We start from the raw sequence: 23489 nt of genomic DNA, 5'->3' as shown, positions 1-23489 counted from the left end.
TTCAGGCTCCGCTCATCGGTGTTGCCCTGGTTCAGGGTAGCGACGGCCTCTTCAAGTGTGCAGGGCCCTGAGTGTCGCCCGTCCGGAACGTAAAATCACAAATTTTTAGTAATTTGTTTTGGGTTCTAAGTCCCGGCAGGAGCTTGAAGGAACCCTGTGCTCTTAGCGAGTTTTTCGGGCCTGACACAAAGCGATCTACATGTTCCATCTCCAGGGCGACATCGGGTGCTAAGGGTAGGGTCAGAGATGGTTTCTGTTGGACAGGATTATCAACCATCCTGCCCAGACCTGACAGCCAAGCTTGTTCCGACGAAGGCTGAGACTCATCCAGCCTATGGTGGTGACCAATTAGGGCTAGGACCTTCCTATATGATGAGACCTCGTCCGGGGAGCACTCGCCTGTGTCCAGCAACTCCTCAACTATGTGCCCCTCCGTGTTGGCAGCATCTTCGAACACGGAGGGATCCATGTAAGCGGAGGCAGCCCTTCCCTCTTGACGGGTTGGTGGAGCAGCTGCCTCCGTCGCGGATAGAGCTGCTGGGGTGCGGGTAGCCGTCATGGGTCTACCCCCTCCCGGGGGAATACGGATGGCGCTGCTTGTTGGTCGCGGCAACGGCAGGTTCTGTAACTTGGACGGAGCCGCCGCGACGAAGTGGCTGGGGGTCGAGCCGCCGGGTATCATCCGCGGAAGTTCCCGTCGAGCGGATGGAGCCGCTGACTTGCCAGGTACGGGCAACTGAAAGTGTGCCAACGGCTGCACCCGACAAGTGGGCGGAGCTGAAGAGACACTGGGCAAGGGTACGGAAGAAGCTCCAGCGGCCACCGGGGCAGGCACTGGGGCGTCGGCCGTCTTGCTCGACCCACGATGGTGGAGAACCACTTTAACGACCCTCCTCCTCGAGGAACTCTTTCTCTTATTCCTCCTTCTCGAAGACTTCGACCTCTTCCTGGCCGGGCTGGCGTGGGAGCTGGCTCTCCTTCTCCTGGACCTCTTACGCTTCTTCCTGGCGTCCCGGCCGCTGGAGTCCTCCGAGGAGAAAGAGCTGTAGGTCGAGAGGCTATCCGAGGAGAAAGAGCTGTCCGAATCTTCTGACTCTATGACGAGTCTTCTAGGGGCCCTTGGTCTGGATACCAGGGTCAAGGGTTCCATGAAGTCCGGCGGAAGCGTAGATGTGGGCGCCAGGGGCATGCAGAAAGTGGCTCGAGAGGCAAACCATCCCTCGAACTCCTCTTCCTGCCACATAGAGGACCTGAAGGGCATCTTAAGCGCTGTCCAAACAATGAGTCGGGGTCCGAAGAACACGTGGCCCGCCTTTCTTTATCCCGACCGCCCCCGGAACCCTCTGAACCTGAAAAACACTGCCACGATGGGGGGGGGAGGCGCTGTATCGGGCTTTCCCCACACTGGGTCTTCAATAGAGACGGGTCCTGCGGGCACCAGGCCATCGTCCACAACACAAACTTCCGCCACACAAGCAGAACCCCCACTCGTCTGCGTAGGCCCCTCTTTCACAGATTCCCCGACATCAGACTCATGGGGAACGGCAATGGGCCGTTTCCCCGCAACGGACTTACCTCGTCCCTTACTCTGGGTAGGGGAAGGTGAAGGAGAACCTCTGTCCGAAGGCGCTGAGGGCGACGTAAGCGGCGAGGCGAGGCACGCTTTCTTGGGAGATCTCTTGGGCGCCTTTTTCTTCTTCGTGGCGAACAAGGACCACTGAAGTTCTGGCCAGGACTCGCACTCCGGGCACGTGGAGGAAGGGGAGCACTTATTTCCTTGACACGAAGCGCACAGCGTGTGCGGGTCGACCTCCAGCTTGGACAGCCAGGCCCCGGAAGACTTACCAGCTTTGGGCCCAGGACAACTACGCAAAGATTCCACGATAATGAAAAGCGAACACGCAAGCAACACAAGAACACAAGGGAAAGGTAAGGAACACAAAGGGAACTGGTGGTGCACAAGGGATAAGAAACACAAAGGAACATGTGGTACACAAGGTGATCGGAAGGGATAAGTGAGAGAGAGCGGCAAGATGATATCTACGCCGTGACCAGACGCTTACTGACGACCTAGCAGGGCTCCCTCACGCGCTGACCCCGGGACGCGTATCCTTCTGCCCTGGAGCGCCCCGACAAGGTAACGGAGAGAGGGGGAACTACGCAAAATTCTTGGTCGGTTAATAAGGAGATCCCAGATCCTCCTTGAAAGTAGTTCGAGGTAAGTACAGTACTCTGTGTTGGAACAAAGTTGCGTTTAGTGGAGGAATATTCTCCTTATGACACCAACAACAGAAAGTTGACCATTTTGCGTGATATACTGCTATGCAAGAATTCCAGAGGTACCCTGGAGCAGCTTTGCAATCTGTCTCAAAAAGCTTCTCTTTCAGAGGAGGTACTGGATAACCTCCAACTGTTAAGAAATATATATAGGCAGTGAACAGCATCATGGAACTTCTTTGTGTGTGGTTGATGCAGTAGATTTGGCCAAGCTGCAAGTTGACTTGGAACCTTGATGAGAAGATCCAGAAGGTTTGGGTACCACTCTGCTTGAAGCCATCTTGGGGCGACTAGCATTACTCTAACTGTTGCAGACTGCCTTACTTTGTGTATATACCCCTGATCATTAAATGGCAGTAAATAACCAAGTATTGTACATCATAGTTGAGAGATTTAACTTACTGAACTATACATGCATAGTGTTAAAAACAAATTTGAAAACAATGTTATATCATACCTGTGGCTTGCAATGTTCTTCAACCCATGAAATCACCGATCCAGAAATTTCAGCGAAGTTCTTTGTAGATACACACTGTTCAAATGACTGGTGAAGGCTGTCCATAACTGCTCTGAACTGAATTTTAAAAAAATATGCGTTAAAATAAGTCGATAAACAAAGTAACATTGAACAACACTACAATAACAAGATAACTAAAGAATTGTTTCCTTTATGCCATATATGCAGTTACAGAAGGCTATTTGACACTCGTCAAAACTCCTTTGAGCAGCCTGTCAATTGAGAGGCTAAAACCATTTATGAATAAAAGTAAATTCAATCTTGAGACCTGGCCATTATTATATTATAGAAATTATCTTTAAGATCCCTAAATGAACTCCCTATGTAATTATACGCTTGTTTTACATAAATATTACTATTTTATGAAGCTTTAAAAAATACTGCAAATATAAGACATTTTAAAGTAATTTGTATTTTTGGTATGTGAGGATGCTGATAAATATCCAGGTATAGAGATTCGATTAAGTTTCAAAGAACAGGCTTTAGAAATGACAGAAGAGATAGAGAAAAACTGAAAGGTGCAGACAGTTCAAAAGGTAATTTTAAAGAAATTAGATGAGGTATATCTAAGGGGACAATTAATGTATAACTATGGAAAGATGAAGAAGTACTTAAAAGAGAGAGAATATCTGGTAAAAAGATGAGAGATTTCATAATTATGTATGAGACCGCAGTTTCAGAATGTAGTAAGGCTATGGGAAAAAGTTTGTTTGAGGGAGAGGCTAAAGGTATTCATGTTTTGGAACAAGCAAATTTCACCGAGAATAAAAAAAAATAGAAGGTGTTGGCTGCATGTGGACAAGGTTAACTTGAGTATGATTCGGTGTCCAAGATATTGAAAATAATATTTGAAGGATTAGGGAACAAGGAAGAGGACTGGTAGGGATCTGAAAGCATGAATATGGGTACAGGCAGAGAGGGATATAGGAATATGGATATATATTGATGGATAAGAGGGAGGGGTGGAAGAAATCCAATGAATTGAGAAGAGAAAGTAACAGTGTATCATATGTAGTTCAAAATGGCACTGGGCTAGAGACTGTCCTAAGAATCATCCAAATACAGAAAAACTATCTGGAAAAATTTTGATGAAAATAAGACTGGTAACGTGTAAAATACGCATAGGTTTACACAAGTTAAGAGATAATATAGAGCAGCATATTTATGTAGGAGAAATTCAAGAAATGCATGACCTCTTGTGGAGAAGTTGAAGCTATTTCAGATACAGATACAGGATGTAAATCAACTGCGAGTGGTGAATTATGACTAGCTAGGGTTGTAGTTGGTTTAAGCATAGGAGAGTTGAAAAGAATGAAGGGCACCAAAGAGGAATCAAACAAGGTCTGTAAGGTTGGTGAATTATCATATAAAGCTAAAGGTTATAATGGAAATTCCAGTTTTGTTAAAAGGAAAGAAATCTTATTTGAAGACAAATTTTGCAAAGTGACATACCATGGTTCATAGGGAAAATAACAATGACTAGGATGGGTAGGAGGATAGATATGAAGGAAAATTTGGTACAAATAGAAACATTAGGTGGAATAAGAATTAATTTGAGAGAGGATGAACAGGATCATTTAGGACTACCAATTCTGAAGAGTAAAAGAGGAATTAATGTTGGAGGGATGGAAAGGTTTAAGTAACAGAAATCAAAGGGGAAATTATGAAGTTACACTTACAGTTTGGACCTGGAAGTGGGGAGAAGATTTGGAGGTTAACAGAAGTCAAGATGGTTTAGGTGGAAGAGAAAAGGAAGTTAGGAGGCTAATAACAGATTTAACTACAACTTATGAAATACGTAGGAAGTATAAAAAGAATCTATGGAAACCTGTCATTGGATTTTCTTGGAGTAAAATATCTAATGAGCTTTTTGTGGCTATATATGTGGGAGAGACAGAAGAAAGGAAGTTCTTGGTTGCTGTTGATATGGCCACCAGATATTGTTAGGCATACTGGATTAATGACAAAAGGCCAGAAACTATAATAAGAATGCTTATTGATGGGGAATTCACATTTTTGGAGCACCATGTAAAATACTATCTGATAATGATGGAGTTCCAAAATGAAAAAATGAGAAGAATGATTGAAATATGGAATATAAAATTGGTGGCTACAGTATCAGAATCACCATGGAACAATGAATTATGAGAAATGTTTGGAATTCTTAAAAGAAGTCTTAGGAAAATGAGAGTTGGCCAATAGAGATGGGTGGCACGTGAAAGAAACTGTTTACTAAATAATGGAGGATTTTTGCCTAATCAGCTAGTTTTTGGTAGAAATCCTGCATTACAAAATTAAGTAGGGGAAGAGACTTCAAATGCAACTAGTAGAGACATAAGTACAGAAGAAGGGGTAGTAAGGGATATAATGAATGCAGTACATAAGGCTAGAGAAACTTTCATTAAAAAGGAGTCTTGCAGCAAACTAAGAATTGCTTTAAATAAAGAAAAAAATAAGAGAACATAAACTTGAGGAGGCAATAGTGGGAGATGAGACATTTTACAAGAAAGATGATGAAAGAGAATGGAGAGGGCCAGCCGAGGTAGTAGGAGCGTCAGGAAAGACAGTCATAGTAAAACATGGTAGTTCACTGAGATAGAGCTAGGATACACATTAAAAGAATTCAGGGTAAAGTAACTAAAAAAGAAAGATTATCAGAGGTTAATGGAAATAAGGAAAACAGTATGAATGATGTAGGTGTACCAAAGAATGCTGTAACAAATGTACAGGAGACAGAAGTGATTATTGGGAATAAGAGGGAGGAGCATAAAGAGAGGGATGATGAGAAAGAGGAGGAAGATGTAGGTGAGAAAGACTTGACAGAAGAATTGCTCAAGTTGAGAAAAGGAAACAGGGTTAGAGCAATAAATAGACCCTGGTCAGATGGAATAAAGGGCAGTATTTATTTTGGCTGGTAAAAACCTAATAAATACTGGAGAGATGCGTACAATGTAATATACCCTAGAGATTACAGGAATATTACAAAAATTGGGGATAAGAAGAGGTTTTGTTAGGTTTTGAGAATCAACAGGTGTTAGAGGGTATGATAGTTGAAAGGTTATTAAGTGTAGAAGTACAGTAATATTAGAAAGGGTGGATATAAAGATACAGTATATAGAAAAGATTGTAAGAGAAACATTATGAGATTTGTTTATAATAAGTAAATAAGTAATATAGTGATAATTAGTGAAGAAAAAAGTTGTTTATGGGACGTTGGGTCATGCTGTGGTGTTGTTGGTGAAGGAGATTGTTGGAGGGGAGCCAGCTGATTGTAATCATTGTGATTGACTTATATTTTCTCTATTGGTTCATATGTATCTAGTGTTGGAATTATTTTTATGTTGATAAGCTAACATCAGAAAAAAGAAGGTAAATATAGTGTGAAATGGAAAATTTATCAATCAGCGGGTGTTATATTAAGTAGAAACAACAGTGTTTTATTGTTATATGTGTCCAGATGACTAGTGTTACGTACTACTGTACTGTATGTGTACTGTACTGCACAGTAACCTTACATTGTACAGTACGTAGTACACATGTGGACATGTACTGTACACTTACTGAAATGTGTTCATTCATTAATACAATACTGATAGTGATATAAACCAAGTAAAAACACTGACTAATTTTCTATTGTGAACTGGATGATGAACCTCATAATATTTGTAAGGAAACCTCTCTCTCTCTCTCTCTCTCTCTCAAAAAAAAAAAAAAGTTTTGTTAGAAAAAAAAAGAAAAAATGTTTTGTTATGTTTGTCCCAAGTCAGTTAGCAAGGTGAAGATTATTGAACAATTACTATTCCCTAGTTAGCTTCACTAATTAATTTTGAAATTACAACACGATGGTCAAGGATATTTGGAGGTAAATAAAGCTTTCAAGTGTACAGTATATGCAGGATGTACTTTTGGCCTAAGATGGGAAGTGACATGAAAATATGTTTAAAATTATCACGGATGATAAATTGCTCGTAAACCTAATCAAGTACAGTACAATAATTACCAGGGATCCTTTATGTAATATTCCATCAATATCAAAATTATTATTACCAGCTAAGCTACAATCCTAGTTCGAAAATCACGAAGCTACAAGCCCAAGGGCTCCAACAGGAATAATATCCCAGTGAGAAAAGGAAATAGAATAGTGTGCCTGAGCGTACCCTCAAGCAAGAGAACTCCAACCCAAGACCATGGAAGACCATGGTAAGAAGTTAGGGCACTACCCAAGACTGAAGAACAATGGTTTGATTTTGGAGTGTCCTTCTCCTAGAAGAGCTGCCTACCATAGCTAAAGTCTCTCTTCCACCCTTACCAAGTGGAAAGCAGCCACTGAACAATTACGGTGCAGTAGTTAACCTGTTGAGTGAAGACGAATTTTTCAGTTATCTTAGCGTGTAAAAAGAAAGAGAATGTGTAAAGAATAGGCTAAATCATTTGATGAATGTGTAGACAAAGGAATTCATTTATATTTATATCTCTTCTTAAAACTCTATTTGTTATCACCAGCTCTTGTTTAACAAAGATCTAGAAGTCTCTCACCACTCATTTCCACCTGGTACACCATAATTTCCAATGATAACTTCTATCTCTCCAGCACCCACTCTGGCATTCAAGTCACCCAATACAACTATATAATTTCTTCTACTCAGTCCTTCTACACACCTAGTTAACTCATATTAGAAACCATTCAGCTCCTCTTCCCTTTTCTCACAAGCCAGCCCAAATGCACTAACAAAGGGTCAATATTCCTACCCAACCTAACTCTTACCCACATTAACCTAGATGACACCTCCATCCATTCCATAACTTTATCAATCATCCATTCACTCAACAATAAAGCCACACCCTCTCTCAATCTTCCCCCTTCAACCCCCAATACTCTACCTATCACTTCATCAAAGATCATCTCAAACCTTCCTTTTTACCTTTGTCTCACACAAGGCCAATACATCCATACTCCTATTCCAGTCCAGAACATATTACCAATATCACATATTTTAATCTCCATCATACTACATCCATGCACATTCAGACAAAAATATTTTTTGAAAGTACTCGAATCAAATTAATAAGGATATTATGCAATTTTCACCAGAGAGAAATAAAGCTTTATGTATCTGTCATTATAGGGTAGTAGGTTAGCCAGGTCACCAGCCTCCCATTGAGATACTGCTTGCCTACACATACACCGAATAGCCTGGCCTAAGCCTTTCACATTCTCCTGTGTCCTCATACACTTGATAACACTGAGATTGCCAAACAACTCTTCTTTGCTCAAGGGGTTATTCCTTCCAAATTCTCCTGTGTCCTCAAACACTTGATAACACTGAGATTACAAAACAACTCTCCTTTGCTCAAGGGGTTAACTACTGCACTGTAATTGTTAAATGGCTACTTTCCACTTGATAAGGGCAGATGAGAGACTTTAGCTATGGTAAGTGTAAGGGTAAGTGTTGGTAACTTCCTTAACCTTAATTGGTGGGGTAAGGATACAACTTAAAAAGTAGGTTCTTAATGTTTGTTTCGGGGAAATACACAAGATACGTGAAATACAAAAAGAAGATAACTTGACAACTTAACAGGAAGAGATACCAAGCCAAAAAGACTATGCATCATGGGAACAGTAGATAAGTGTTCCCAACAATGAACAATGTTGCCATACCATATTACTGAGATTACAGGAAATAATATATGCAAGCTGCACATAATGAATTATAATATCAGTTCATGTGAAATACATCTTTTCATGTACCTACAGTAAGCAACTCTTCTAGAAGAATACTCCAAAATCAAACCATTGTTCTCGAGTCATGGGTAGTGCCATAGCCTCTGTACCATGGTCTTCCAGTGCCTTGGGGTAGAGTTCTCTTGCTTGAAGGTATACTCAAGCACACTGTTCTATCTTATTTCTCTTCCTCTTGTTCTTTAAAGTTTTTAGTTTATAAATAAAAATCTACTTTAATGTTGTTACTGTCCTTAAAATATTTTATTTCAACTGTACATTTCTATTGTATACATATTGTACAGTACACTATAACAGTAATGTACTGTATATTGTTTATCAACTATACTGTGCAGTTCTGTACATAAATACTACTGTACTCTCCAACATGTATACACCAATAGTAAGGAACAATTAAAATATCACAAATTTTAAGTACTGTAATTTGTATTTTTCCTAACAGTACTTACCTCGAACTACTTTCTTAGGAGTATCTGGGATCTCCTCCCATCCGACTAGAGTTTTGTGTAGTTTACCCTACTCCCGTTTTCTGTGAGGGATAACCTCAGGCGGAGTGATACGCGCCCTGAGGCTAACCCCGGGTCAGGGAGCATGCTTGCTTAGGTCTCGACCACCAGTAAGTTCTTGGTAGCTTAGGTTCTTAAGAGGTCCAGTAAGGCACTCGGGGAAGGAAGGGTGGGCCATTACCCGAAAGTAGTTCGAGGTAAGTACTGTTAGGAGAAATACAAATTGCTTAAAATTTGTGATTTGTTCCAACACGGAGTACTTACCTCGAACTACTTTCTTAGGAGACTTACACTTTAGGTGGTGGGATTGGCTTTCTAGACCTATAGACCGAGCTAAGCATAATCAGGGAAACCTAGATAGGAGGCTAAGTTCTGTTGCCATTCAGGAAACACGGAAAATAGGGAAAACTACACAAAAAGCTCATATTAGTGTCTAAGTAACTCACCTCTGCAAGAATTCCTAGGAGACATGTCCTTCCGATGATCGTGTGTCTCAGGGAGACTACTCGACTCCATCTTCGAGCGGAAAAAGGGGAAGGAAGAACAAGGGGGGTTAAGGAACGAACCTGTGTCTCTTGGTCTTACTATCCGTGGTTGTTTCTGGGGCTATGCCGTTAAATCGTTTGGAACGCGGAGATGACAGTTCCTATTGAGAACCCGTCCAGTGACTTCCTCCAACAGTCCTTTAGGTAATGAGCCATGAAGGTCGACTGGTTAGCCCAGGTGCCTGCTCTCAGGATCTGGCACACTGCCATATTCTTCTCGAATGCTAACGAGGTACTTAGACCCCTAAAGTCGTGGGGCCTGGGCTTGCCGGGAATGGGAATTCCCTCACTACTGTAGGCTCTGATAATCACCTGCGCAAGCCAGAAGGAGATAGTGTTCTTTGAGACTGGCTTCTTCACTGGGCCTGTGGAGACAAAAAGACTTTTGGTACCAGACCGAAGTCTAGCCGTCCTCTCTAGGTATTTCCTTATTGCCCTGACAGGGCACAGCCTTAAGTCCTTCGGGCTGTCCGAGAGAGGGATTGCTGGTACTGAGAAGCCCTCAAACCTGGGATCCCACATGGCTGGATTCTGGGTTTTCGCTACAAAGGATGGTACAAACTTGAAGGAAGCCTCTCGCCAACCCTTCGAGGGCGAGACCTCGTAAGACAGTCCATGAATCTCCTCTACCCTTTTTGCTGAGGCCAACGCCAGCAGAAAAACAGTCTTGAGGGTGAGATCCTTATCCACGATGTCTTTTAGGGGCTCGAACGGGTGTTCTGATAACATCTTCAGGACCCTGGCCACATCCCACTGTGGCACCCTAACGGCTTGAGGGAGGCATGCCTGCTCGAAACTCTTGATGAGCATCGAGATATGCCTAGAGGCTCCCAGGTCGATGCCCTTCAGGAGGAAAACTTGGTCTAACGCTGCACGGACTCCCTTGATAGCCAGAATAGACATGTTGACCACGTCCCTGAGATAGCCCAAGAAGTCCGCAACCTCCGGAATGGAGGCCTTCAGTGGCTTGATGTTCCTGGAGGAGCACCACTTAGTGAAAGTGGCCCACTTTGCTTGGTAGACCGCTGCCGATGAACGTCTCAGATACCCTGACATCATTGCTGCTGTTCCCGACGAATAGCCTTCCTTCCTCAGGAGACGCTCGATAACCTCCACGTGTGAAGGCGGAGGGACCGAGGGTTCTCGTGGAACCTTTGAAAGTGGGGCTGCTGGAGAAGGTCTGGCCTGTCCGGGAGGGGCCAAGGTGGAAGACACGCTAGTTCATTTAGATCCAGGAACCATTCTCTCTCCGGCCACCAGGGCGCTACCAAAGACATCTTCAGGTTGTGGGCTCTCCTTACTCTGTTGAGCACCTGCCTGAGCATCGCGAAAGGAGGGAAGGCGTAAACGTCGAGATTGTCCCAAGGGTGCTGGAAGGTGTCCTCTAACGCCGCTCTTGGGTCTAGCACAGGAGAACAAAACATGGGGAGCTGTGCGTTCAGTCTTGTTGCAAAGAGGTCCATCTCAGGCGACCCCCATTTTTGGATGATGACTTTGGCCACTTCTGGGTGTAGGGACCACTCGGCTCCTACTACTTGTCCCATCCTGCTGAGGCCATCGGCCAGGACATTCCTTTTTCCCGGAATGTACCTTGCTGAGATTCTGATCTGTTCCACTTCGGCCGATTCCAGAAGTTCCAACGTGAGGTCGCACAACTCCTTCGATTTTAGTCCTCCCTGCTTCTTTATGTAGGCCACCACCGTGACGTTGTCGCACATCAGTGCCACGGTGTTCCCCCGGAGTAGATTGACGAACTCTAGACACGCCCTTCGAACTTCCCTCATTTCTAGGACGTTTATGTGCTGAGCCTTCTCCTCGTCCGTCCAGCTGCCTCTTGCTGATCTTCCAAGGAGGTGGGCACCCCACACCCCCTTGGATGCGTCCGTGAACAGGAGCATCTCTGGGGGGTCGGCTGCGAAGAGCATTCCCTTGTGTGTGTTCGATCTGCTGCGCCACCACTCCAGGACTTCCTTCGTTTCCAGGAGAACAGGAATCACCTTGTGGGGGGAGTCCCTCTGGTTCCAGAGCTCCTTCAGATTCCACTGGGCCCCCCTGAGCTTGAGCCTCCCCTGGGGGACAGTTTCTCCAATGATACGAGATGGCCTATCAATCTCTGCCAGTCCTTCGCTCTCCTGGGCTGGTCCGACAGGAAGGGGCGGAGGATCTGGTCCAAGTTGTCTAGTCTCTGCGCGGAAGGGAAGGCTCTCGCCAACCGGGAGTCCAGGACCATTCCAAGGTAGGTCATCCTGGTGGAGGGTATCAATTGAGACTTCTCCAGGTGGTTGATGATGCCCAGGACATTGCAGAACCGCAGTAGCTTCGCGCCTTGCTCCCTCAGTACTTCCCCTGAGGCTGAAAGTAACCACCAGTCGTCCAGGTACCGAATCAGGTGGATGCCCTGTTCGTGTGCCCATACTGAGACTGTTGTGAAGACTTGAGGAGCTGTGGACAGCCCGAAGCAGAGGGTCTTGAACTGCAATGCTTGGGCACCCCATTTCACCCTTAGGTACTTCCTGCTGGAGGGGTGGACTGGGATTTGGAAGTATGCGTCCTTGAGGTCTATGGACATCATGAAGTCGTCTTCCCTCAAGGACGCCAGGACCGACTTCGGGGTGTCCATCTTGAAGTCGGTCTTGCACACAAACTTGTTGAGGGCTGAGAAGTCTATGACCGGCCTTCAACCTCCAGTTGCCTTCTCCACCAGGAAGAGTCTGCTGTAGAATGCCGGGCCCGGCTCCTGAACTGGTTCTATCACTCCCTTCGCCAGCATCGCCGAGACTTCCTCTTGCAGAGCTGCCCTCCTCAAGGGGTCCTTGGGAGCCAACCACTCCACCCGTAGGTCTGGCGGGGGGTCTGCTAGGAAGGGTAACCTGTACCCTTCTTTCAGAACTGTTACGGTCCATGGGTCCGCCCCGTGGTCTTTCCATGCTTGCCAAAAATGTCTGAGGCATCCCCCCACCTGAGGCTTGGGCAGAAATAGGGGGCCTCTCTCCCTATCTCCTTCTGGAGGCGTGGCCTGAACGCTCTCTCCTGGCTGCCGCGTAGGAAGGTCTAAAGGAGGACTGAGCTGACGTTGTTCCCCTACGGGAGGGCTGCGATGGTTGTGACCAAGCCGTTGCTGGAGCATCTCTCCTGGGCTGGCTAGGCGCGGCCCGAGGAGGGGGAGGAACATCGGAAGTGCTCCTTCTGTGGATAGGTCTTCTCACCAACTGAGGTCTGGGATCACCCACGTCTTTTCGTTTTCTGACCCTTTCCATTGTTTCTTCCGCTGCCTTCAGGGGGAAAATGGAATCGTCCCACAGGGGCAGACTTCTCAAGGCTCTTGCTTCCCTGTCTGGGATACGCCTGGTTATCTTGCTAAGGACTGTGTCCCTCCTCCGCAGGACCCAGTTGGCGGCTTGCGCTAGAGACTGGTAGGAAAGGAATTTTAAGGCCTTACCTCCCGAGCTAATCAGCTCCTTCAGTAAGGCCTGATTTCCCAGGACCGTGAGGTCATAGGAGGACTGGACGCCTACAAGGGCGGAGGCCCACCAGTCCGGCCAGGAAGACACGTTGACCAGATCTTTGGCTATCTCCTCCATTATCGTTGCCTCCGACTGCGAGAAACAGACCGGGGCCATCGAGGCTCTATCTTCAGGTCCTCCTTGGCCTAAAACCTCGAGTGCTGGTTCTACCTTACAGGCACCTGGCTGCTGTCCCTCTGGAAGGTAGAATTTGCTCTGTGACCTCAGGCCTTGGAGCAGCTTGGAGGAACTCTGGGTCTTGGGAGCCTCAGCATGGTTGGCCACGATTTTGTTCACGTGGGCTCTACCCAGCCTAACATCCCTGGCCACTGGGAGTGCTAGAGACGGTCTTTGCTGGACGGGGGCCTCTACCAGTCTGTTTAGGCTAGAGCGCCAGGCTTCCTCGGAGGAGGGTTCTGGCTCCTCTATCCTGTGATGGCTCCTGATGAGCCCTATCACTCTCCTGTATGCCGAGACCTCCGCTGTTGAGCCCTCCATGTTATCCTCCATTTCCTCCGTAGGGCGATCTGCTGCATGGGACGGAGCCCCTCCGACGGGGGCCTCCGTATATGGCTCTGGACGAAGGACGGGCATTGCCATAGCGGCGGGGGCCTCCGTCCTAGGTCTATCCTTCGTCGTGGAGGACCAGGCTTCCGTGGGCTTGCCCGACGGGGGGAGCCGTCTCTCCTTCTTCTGACGAAGAGTCACCTTGGAGGATGGGACGCAGCTGCCAGACCGAAGGGTCGACTCTCTCCGCTGGCCGGATTGAGCCGGAACCTTCGCGGCCTTACGCCTGTCCGATGGGGCCGGAAACGACTTGTCTCTCCGCCGGTCGAACCTGCCGCTCTATGTGAATCTCTCCGGAGTTCTGGATCTAGGGCGCCAACCTGAAGAACTCGGAACTGCTGAGAGCTCGACGAGCTTGCTATGCGGGATAACTACCCATTCTTCTCCAGGAGATCTACTTCTTCTAAACTTCCTTCTGGGGGACCTGGAGCGTCTACCCCCGTGGCGAGACCTGGAGCGTGAGTGGGAACGAAAGTGTCTCCTCCGGGACCTCTCACGACGTCTTCGGGACTTCTTTCGGGCCTCGCCCTCCGAGGAACAAGAAGCCGCTACGGCTGAAGAGTCTGACGACGCGTCGTCACTTGTCAGCGGGGCGCGCGCGCGAAGAGCCGCTGGAGGTATAACTCCACGATCGGCGGAAGACGGGGGCTGCAAGAAGACGTCTGGTAAGGTAGTCAACGGCGCTGGAGGGGAGCGTGGGCGTTCTTCATTGGGGAACCAGGTTCCGAAGCCTTCCTCCATTCTCAACGGGGACCTGCAGGGCGTCCTTGGAGGTACCCACCCGAGGGAGTCTGATGGCGGTGAGTCGTCCTTCCCGACGGCGCCCACGGCTGCAGAGGTACCTGAAAAGCACGCCCAAGAGGAGGGAGAAGAGGCAGGAACATTTTTACCCCACATAGGGTCATCTGATGAGACGTGCCCTGCAAGCACCTGGACTCCGTCTTCTGAACACACACCCGTCTCTCCCTCAGGCCCCTCACTTGCCTGGAATGACACCAATACCCCACTATCCCGTAATACAGACTCCTGGGGAAGGGCCGCCGGCTTCTTCCCCGCAATGGACTTACCTCGTCCCCTACTCTGGGTAGGGGAAGGTGGTAGGGAGGCTCGATCTGACGACACTCCTGGAGACGCAAGGGGAGAAGAGATGCTCGCCTTGTTCGGCGACCTCTTGGATGCTTTCTTCTTCTTAGTGCCAAAGCACACCCACTGCACTTCGTTTTACGACTCGCACTCCGGGCATGTGGCCGTAGGGGATCACACTCTGCCCCTACACGACGAACACAAGGAGTGCGGGTCCACCTCCGGTTTCGATAGGAAAGCACCACACGACTTTCCGGCCATAGGCCTAAGACAACGGCGGGGATGCTCCACGTCGCACTAGTAACACACCGCAAGACACAGGAACGCAAAGGGAAGGAACAAGGGAAGGAACAAGGGAAGCACAAAGGTACCACGTGGGACCGCAGAGACACAAAGGGAAAGGTACAAAAATACCACGTGGGGACCACGCGAGACACAAAGGGGGTCGGGGACACAAAGAGTCGCACTGGAATTAAGGAGAGCGTCGAGATGTTATCGCGACGCAACCAGAGAACTTACTGGAGGTCAAGACCTAAGCAAGCATGCTCCCTGACCCAGGGTTAGCCTCAGGGCGCATATCACTCCACCTGAGGTTAACCCTCACAGAAAAAGGGAGTAGGGTAAAATACAAAAAACTCTGGTCGGATGGGAGGAGATCCCAGATACTCCTAAGAAAGTAGTTCGAGGTAAGTACTCCGTGTTGGAACAAAAAGTATTTTAAGAAGAGTACCAACATTAAAATAGATCTTTCATTTATAAACTATTGAAACTTAAAAAGAAGCTAGAGGAGGAGAAATAAGACAGAACAGTGTGCCTGAGTGTACCTTCAATGGGCTACTTTTCTAGTTGGGGCCCTTGGGCTTATAGCATCTTGCTATTCAAACGAGAGTTGTAGCTTAGCTAATACTACTACTATTGTGAAATCTGAAACCCTTCCAGTCTGAGGAATTCTGGATAAGGGATTCTCAAACTATATTTCTACATTCTACTATTTCTACAATGATCAAGAAAACCAGCAATGTCCGCCATCACAGGCTATCACTTTGCCTTTTGTAAGAAATGTATTTGAGAGAAAAAAATAGCATAGATTTGGCCTCTTTAGGTAAGCTACGTCATCTATGAAAGCGTCTTTTAGATAGAAACCACTTTCTGGACACTTAAAACCTTCTTTTTGAAACTTGACATTAGTTCCGAAACTTTTTCCCATACTACACAAGTGTCACTTGAGTAAGCTTTCATGAGGAACCTACCCTGAAAACAGTATCTCATCAAACCTCACAAGTGTCACTTGAGTAAGCTTTCATGAGGAACCTACCCTGAAAACAGTATCTCATCAAACCTCACAAGAATAATTGGTTAAATATTTCCTTGTCTTATAACAGGCTTTATAGCCAAAACACAGACAACTTCCTCTTAACTTCCCCTTGATCCTGCATGTCATTTCCACCCGATTTGTTTAACTTGGGAATGAGAAGTACTTGTTACTTTGCCAAGTATGACAGGTGACAAAAATCTGTACCTTTTGCACTTTAATAAAAATAATAATAATAATAATAATAATAATAATAATAATAATAATAATAATAATAATTTTCATAATAACTTTAACCCTGGATAGGTACGCTCCTCGGACACCCCTTTAAGGGTATACTCGGACGCGAACGACCCCGACGCCAAAAAAAATTCTTGAAAAATCAGTTTTTGCAGTAACCTCTTTTTTTCTTTTGCCAAAAAAAACTTCAATGAATGCTTAAAACAACTGAAAAGATAAATACTACTCATCTGCAGAAAAACTATTTATTATAAATATTTTAAAAAATTAAGTAGAAAAAAAAAAAAAAGACCTGACATAAAAATTCATAAAAAAAAAGTTTATACATATATACACAAGTCCTTTTAGGAATTGATTCTTGAATGTTTAGGACACATCTTGATGTATTTTGGATGAAGTCAGACCCATGGAGGTGAAGATCTGAAATGAGAAAAAAAGGGTAACTTTTTTTGGCCAAAAAAATTTGTCCAAATTTCATGAATTTTTTTGGGTACCCAAATGAAATAGGAAGTGGCTAATTTTTTAGGGAATAAACATATGTTATCCTAAAATAGAAATATGTAAAAAAATCTTCATTATTTTGTAAATTACATTTATATCAGGGGCCATATCTAAAGGTAATTTTTTGAGTACTTAGAAATTTCGTAAAAAAATACATATATTTAATATATAATATGATATTTATGCAGGTAAAAATATACCAAAATATCACAAATTCTATAGGGAACAAGAATATATATAGATAGGGCAACTTACGCTTCGGATATGTCCACAAAATGGCTGCCAACCACACTGACTCAGACTCCCTAATCTGCCACTTGAAATGTAGGAAGGGTATGTCAATTTCAAGGTGTTATTTACTAATCTAATTATTATTGGATATGCATAAAAATTGTATGGTGGGTTGCTGGATAATTGTCGATTATTTTACGACTATAAATTTAAAATTCTGACCCAAAAAAATTTTTTTGAAGGGAAATAAAATCGAAAAAAAAAACAAAAATGTGAAACAATATAATATTTTAGCTAAAAAAATTTGATGATATTCAATCAAAAAAGAAGTAAACAAAATTTTCCGACAAATAAACATCTAGAGGAATCATTACTCTGTGATGGTTCCTTAGTACGTAGTAATTTTGAAAGAAATGGGAAAAAACGAAAAAATGGCAATCACCGGAAAATCGAACACATACCTATATATACGTCATATCTGGCTAAAAAAAAAGATAGGCATGGGTAGCCAGATCATCTAGAAACACTTTCCAACACTATAAAAATATAAGTTTTGCGACACTACTTGCCAATTCCTTACGGTAACATGACTAAGCAAAAAAATGCAAAACAAATAAAAAGGGGCACTCGCAGAAAAATGGCTATCATTCTAATATACGGCATTTCAGAAAAAAAAAATTCAGCCACGTGCTAGGCAAACCATCAAGGTACATTTTCCGACAAATAAACATCTAAATGAATCATTACTCTGTGATAGTTCCTTAGTACGTAGTAATTTTGAAAGAAATGGGAAAAAATGAAAAAATGGCAATCACAGGAAAATCGAACACATACCTATATATACGCCATATCTGGCTAAAAAAAAAGATAGGCATGGGTAGCCAGATCATCTAGAAACACTTTCCAACACTATAAAATTATAAGTTTTGCCACACTACTTGCCAATTCCTTACGGTAACATGACTAAGCAAAAAAATGCAAAACAAATAAAATGGGGCACTCGCGGAAAAATGGCCATTCTAATATACGACATTTCAGAAAAAAAAAATTTCAGCCACGTGCTAGGCAAACCATCAAGGCACATTTTCCGACAAATAAACATATAAAATGTTATTTTCATTAGTAAAATAAATTTTTGAATATACTTACCCGATGATCATGTAGCTGTCAACTCCGTTGCCCGACAGAAATCTACGGTCGGGATACGCCAGCGATCGCTATCCAGGTGGGGGTGTACACAACAGCGCCATCTGTGAGTAGGTACTCAAGTACTTCTTGTCAACAAGAACTCAATTTTCTCCTCGGTCCACTGGTTCTCTATGGGGAGGAAGGGAGGGTTCTTAAATTCATGATCATCGGGTAAGTATATTCAAAAATTTATTTTACTAATGAAAATAAAATTTTTCAATATTAATCTTACCCGATGATCATGTAGCTGATTCACACCCAGGGTGGTGGGTGGAGACCAGCATACATGTTAACAAAGAAGCTAAGTATCCCGTATTTCATTTTAGCAGTTATTCAAAATAACAAACATAAAATAAATAAGTACCTGGTAAGGAAGTCGACTTGAACTATTACTCTGCCTCTTTTAAGTACGTCTTCCTTACTGAGCCTAGCGGTCCTCTTAGGATGCTGAACGACTCCTAGGTGCTGAAGTATAAAGGGCTGCAACCCATACTAAAGGACCTCATCACAACCTCTAACCTAGGCGCTTCTCAAGAAAGAATTTGACCACCCGCCAAATCAACCAGGATGCGGAAGGCTTCTTAGCCTTCCGTACAACCCAAAAAACAACAATAAAAAGTATTCAAGAGAAAGATTAAAAAGGTTATGGGATTATGGGAATGTAGTGGCTGAGCCCTCACCTACTACTGCACTCGCTGCTACGAATGGTCCCAGGGTGTAGCAGTTCTCGTAAAGAGACTGGACATCTTTGAGATAGAATGATGCGAACACTGACTTGCTTCTCCAATAGGTTGCATCCATAACACTCTGCAGAGAACGGTTCTGTTTGAAGGCCACTGAAGTAGCGACAGCTCTAACTTCATGTGTCCTTACCTTCAGCAAAGCAAGGTCTTCTTCCTTCAGATGAGAATGTGCCTCTCTAATCAGAAGCCTGATGTAGTAAGAAACTGCGTTCTTAGACATCGGAAGAGAAGGCTTCTTGATAGAACACCATAAAGCTTCTGATTGTCCTCGTAATGGCTTTGACCGTCTTAAATAGTACTTAAGATCTCTTACTGGGCAAAGTACTCTCTCTAGTTCGTTCCCCACCAAGTTGGACAGGCTTGGGATCTCGAACGACTTAGGCCAAGGACGGGAAGGAAGCTCGTTTTTAGCCAGAAAACCGAGCTGCAAGGAACATGTAGCCGTTTCAGATGTAAAACCTATGTTCCTGCTGAAGGCGTGGATCTCACTGACTCTTTTAGCTGTTGCTAGGCAGACGAGGAAAAGAGTTTTTAATGTGAGGTCCTTAAAAGAGGCTGATTGGAGCGGTTCAAATCTTGATGACATTAGGAACCTTAAAACCACGTCTAGGTTCCAGCCTGGTGTGGATAACCGACGTTCCTTTGAGGTCTCAAAAGACCTAAGGAGGTCCTGTAGACCTTTGTTGGTGGAAAGATCCAAGCCTCTGTGGCGGAAGACCGCTGCCAACATACTCCTGTAACCCTTGATCGTAGGAGCTGATAGGGATCTTACGTTCCTTAGATGTAACAGGAAGTCAGCAATCTGGGTTACAGTGGTACTGGTTGAGGAAACTGCATTCGCCTTGCACCAGCTTCGGAAGACTTCCCATTTGGACTGATAGACTCTGAGAGTGGATGTCCTCCTTGCTCTGGCAATCGCTCTGGCTGCCTCCTTCGAAAAGCCTCTAGTCTCTTGAGAGTCTTTCGATAGTCTGAAGGCAGTCAGACGAAGAGCGTGGAGGTTTGGGTGTACCTTCTTTACGTGAGGTTGACGCAGAAGGTCCACTCTTAGAGGAAGAGTCCTGGGAACGTCCACTAGCCATTGCAGTACCTCGGTGAACCATTCTCTCGCGGGCCAGAGGGGAGCAACCAACGTCAACCGTGTCCCTTCGTGCGATGCGAACTTCTGAAGTACCCTGTTGACAATCTTGAACGGCGGGAACGCATACAGGTCGAGATGGGACCAATCCAGCAGAAAGGCATCCACGTGAACTGCTGCTGGGTCTGGAATCGGAGAACAATACATCGGGAGCCTCTTGGTCATCGAGGTAGCGAATAGATCTATGGTGGGCTGCCCCCACAGGGCCCATAGTCTGCAGCAAACATTCTTGTGAAGGGTCCACTCTGTGGGGATGACCTGACCCTTCCGGCTGAGGCGATCTGCCATGACATTCATATCGCCCTGAATGAACCTCGTTACCAGCGAAAGCTTTCGATCTTTTGACCAAATGAGGAGGTCCCTTGCGATCTCGAACAGCTTCCTCGAATGAGTCCCTCCTTGCTTGGAGATGTAAGCCAAGGCTGTGGTGTTGTCGGAGTTCACCTCCACCACCTTGTTTAGCTGGAGGGACTTGAAGTTTATCAAGGCCAGATGAACTGCCAACAACTCCTTGCAATTGATGTGAAGTGTCCTTTGCTCCTGATTCCATGTGCCCGAGCATTCCTGTCCGTCCAGAGTCGCACCCCAGCCCGTGTCCGATGCGTCCGAGAAGAGACGGTGGTCGGGGGTCTGAACAGCCAATGGTAGACCTTCCTTGAGAAGAATGCTGTTCTTCCACCACGTTAGAGTAGACCTCATCTCTTCGGAAACAGGCACTGAGACCGCCTCTAGCGTCATGTCCTTTCTCCAGTGAGCAGCTAGATGATACTGAAGGGGGCGGAGGTGGAGTCTCCCTAACTCGATGAACTGGGCCAGCGATGAAAGTGTCCCTGTTAGACTCATCCACTGCCTGACTGAACATCGGTTCCTTCTCAGCATGCTCTGGATGCATTCTAGGGCTTGATTGATCCTTGGGGCCGACGGAAAAGCCCGAAAAGCTCGACTCTGAATCTCCATACCTAGATAGACAATGGTCTGGGATGGGACGAGCTGGGACTTCTCTACATTGACCAGGAGGCCCAATTCCTTGGTCAGATCCATAGTCCATCTGAGATTCTCCAGACAGCGACGACTTGTTGGAGCTCTTAAAAGCCAGTCGTCCAAATAGAGGGAGGCTCTGATGTCTGCCAAGTGAAGGAATTTCGCAATATTCCTCATCAGTCTGGTAAACACAAGAGGTGCCGTGCTTAGGCCAAAGCACAGGGCTTGGAACTGGTACACAACCTTTCCAAAGACGAACCTTAGGAAAGGTTGGGAGTCTGGATGGATGGGGACGTGAAAGTATGCGTCTTTCAGGTCCAACGAGACCATCCAGTCTTCCTTCCTGACCGCTGCTAGGACCGACTTCGTCGTCTCCATGGTGAACGTCTGCTTGGTGACATAAGCATTGAGAGCACTGACGTCCAGCACCGGTCTCCAACCTCCTGTCTTCTTCTCTACCAGGAAGAGACGGTTGTAGAAGCCCGGGGATTGATGATCCCGGACTATTACTACCGCTTCCTTTTGTAGCAAGAGCGACACCTCTTGTTGCAACACTAGCCTCTTGTCCTTCTCCTTGTAGTTGGGAGAGAGGTTGATGGGAGACGTAGCTAGAGGGGGACTGCGGCAGAATGGAATTCTGTATCCCTCCCTTAGCCACTTCACAGACTGAGCGTCTGCACCTCTGCTCTCCCAAGCTTGCCAGAAGGTCTTGAGTCTGGCTCCCACTGCTGTCTGGAGAGGAAGGCAGTCAGAACTTGCCTTTTGCGGACTTGGAACCCTTTTTGGACTTGCCACGGTGACTGTCAGCACGTGTACCTCCTCTGCTGGAGGTTCTGCCACAAAAGGGCGGGATGAACCTAGTTGCAGGTGTGTCTACTGCTGCAGGGCGGAAGGGTCTAGGCACGGAAGATAAGGTTTTAGCCTTGCGTGCGGAAGATGCCATAAGATCATGGGTATCCTTCTGGATAAGCGAGGCAGCCATCCCCTTGATCAGCTCCTCCGGAAACAGGCACTTGGAGAGAGGAGCAAACAACAACTCTGACTTCTGGCAAGGAGTGATACCAGCCGATAAGAAGGAGCAAAGATGTTCTCTCTTCTTGAGCACTCCCGACACGTATGAAGCCGCAAGTTCACCAGACCCATCCCGAATGGCTTTGTCCATGCTAGACATGATCAGCATGGCAGAGTCCCTATCTGAAGGGGAAGTCTTCCTGCTTAAGGCTCCCAAACACCAATCGAGGAAGTTGAAGATCTCGAAGGCACGAAAGACTCCCTTCAACAGATGATCCATATCAGAAAAGGACCAGCAGATCTTCGATCGTCTCATAGCCAACCTACGGGGAGAGTCAACCAGACTTGAGAAGTCGCCCTGGGCAGAGGCAGGAACTCCCAAGCCGGGTTCCTCTCCCGTGGCATACCAGACGCTCGACTTGGAAGCAAGCTTGGTAGGCGGAAAGATGAAAGCAGTCTTTCCCAGTTGCTTCTTGGAATGCAACCACTCTCCCATAACCCTCAAAGCTCTCTTAGATGATCGTGCGAGAACAAGCTTGGTGAAGGCAGGAGCAGCAGACTGCATGCCCAGAGCAAACTCGGAGGGAGGAGAGCGAGGGGTTGCAGACACAAACTGTTCAGGATACAAGTCCCTGAACAAGGCAAGGACTTTACGAAAGTCTAAGGAGGGAGACGTAGACTTGGGCCCTTCAAAGTCAGAGTGCGGTTCATCCAAATGTGCAGCTTCGTCATCCGATACTCCATCATCCGAAAGCTGAGTAGGAAGTGGCAAAGGCAGAGCAGAAAGCTGAACGGCTGAATCCGGCAGTACGGGTGCATGCGTAGCTGCGGATCCAACATCATGCCGCTGCTGGTCAGTCTGCGAGCTGGCAACAACAAAAGCAGAGGGTTGGTGCGTGGGAGGGGTTGCGGTGGGTTGCGGAGCATGCTGTATGGTATGCGGAGCATGCTGTATGGTATGCGGAGCATGCCGCATGGGTTGCGGAGAATGCCGCATAGTGTTGGAACCCGGCAGCTCTACAGCACCTTCCCACTGCTGATGCGGTAGCTCACGCATGTCAACAGATGGTGCAGCAAGAACATGCGTCTGGCAGGGTGGACTGCGCATCGGTGGTGGAGCTCTCACAGGTGGAGTGTGGGAGCAGGCAGCCGCAGTATCTGCTGAGCGCACAACCTCGGCGGGTTGTAGGTTAACAGGTGCAGTGTTAACCTTCTCAGCATGATACTCCTGCATGAATGCCGCAAGCTGAGACTGCATAGTCTGCAGCATGGACCACTTAGGGTCTACCGTGGTTGGAGCAACAACAGACGGAGCAGTAGCCTGTTGTGGAACCACTCTACCTCTCTTGGGAGGTGTGCAGTCATCAGATGACTGCGGCGAGTCCGAACTGACCCAGTGGCTACAC

The 23489-nt window shown here is 46.1% G+C and overlaps 1 protein-coding gene across 4 annotated transcripts in view; it reads right to left on the bottom strand.

The window, feature by feature from the left end:
- The window catches only part of bigmax (helix-loop-helix-leucine zipper transcription factor bigmax), an 86046-nt gene that overhangs the window by 4325 nt on the left and 58232 nt on the right, over window positions 1–23489 (bottom strand). For all 4 annotated transcript variants that reach the window (XM_068354059.1, XM_068354062.1, XM_068354061.1 and 1 more), the window contains exon 6: window positions 2735–2851. In XM_068354059.1, coding sequence (XP_068210160.1) covers window positions 2735–2851 — 117 coding nt within the window. The remainder of the gene's footprint in view (window positions 1–2734; window positions 2852–23489) is intronic.

The sequence above is a fragment of the Palaemon carinicauda genome, chromosome 30, assembly GCF_036898095.1.
Source record: "Palaemon carinicauda isolate YSFRI2023 chromosome 30, ASM3689809v2, whole genome shotgun sequence".
Classification (NCBI taxonomy): domain Eukaryota; kingdom Metazoa; phylum Arthropoda; class Malacostraca; order Decapoda; family Palaemonidae; genus Palaemon; species Palaemon carinicauda.
This window is presented reverse-complemented; position numbering and strand designations above follow the sequence as displayed.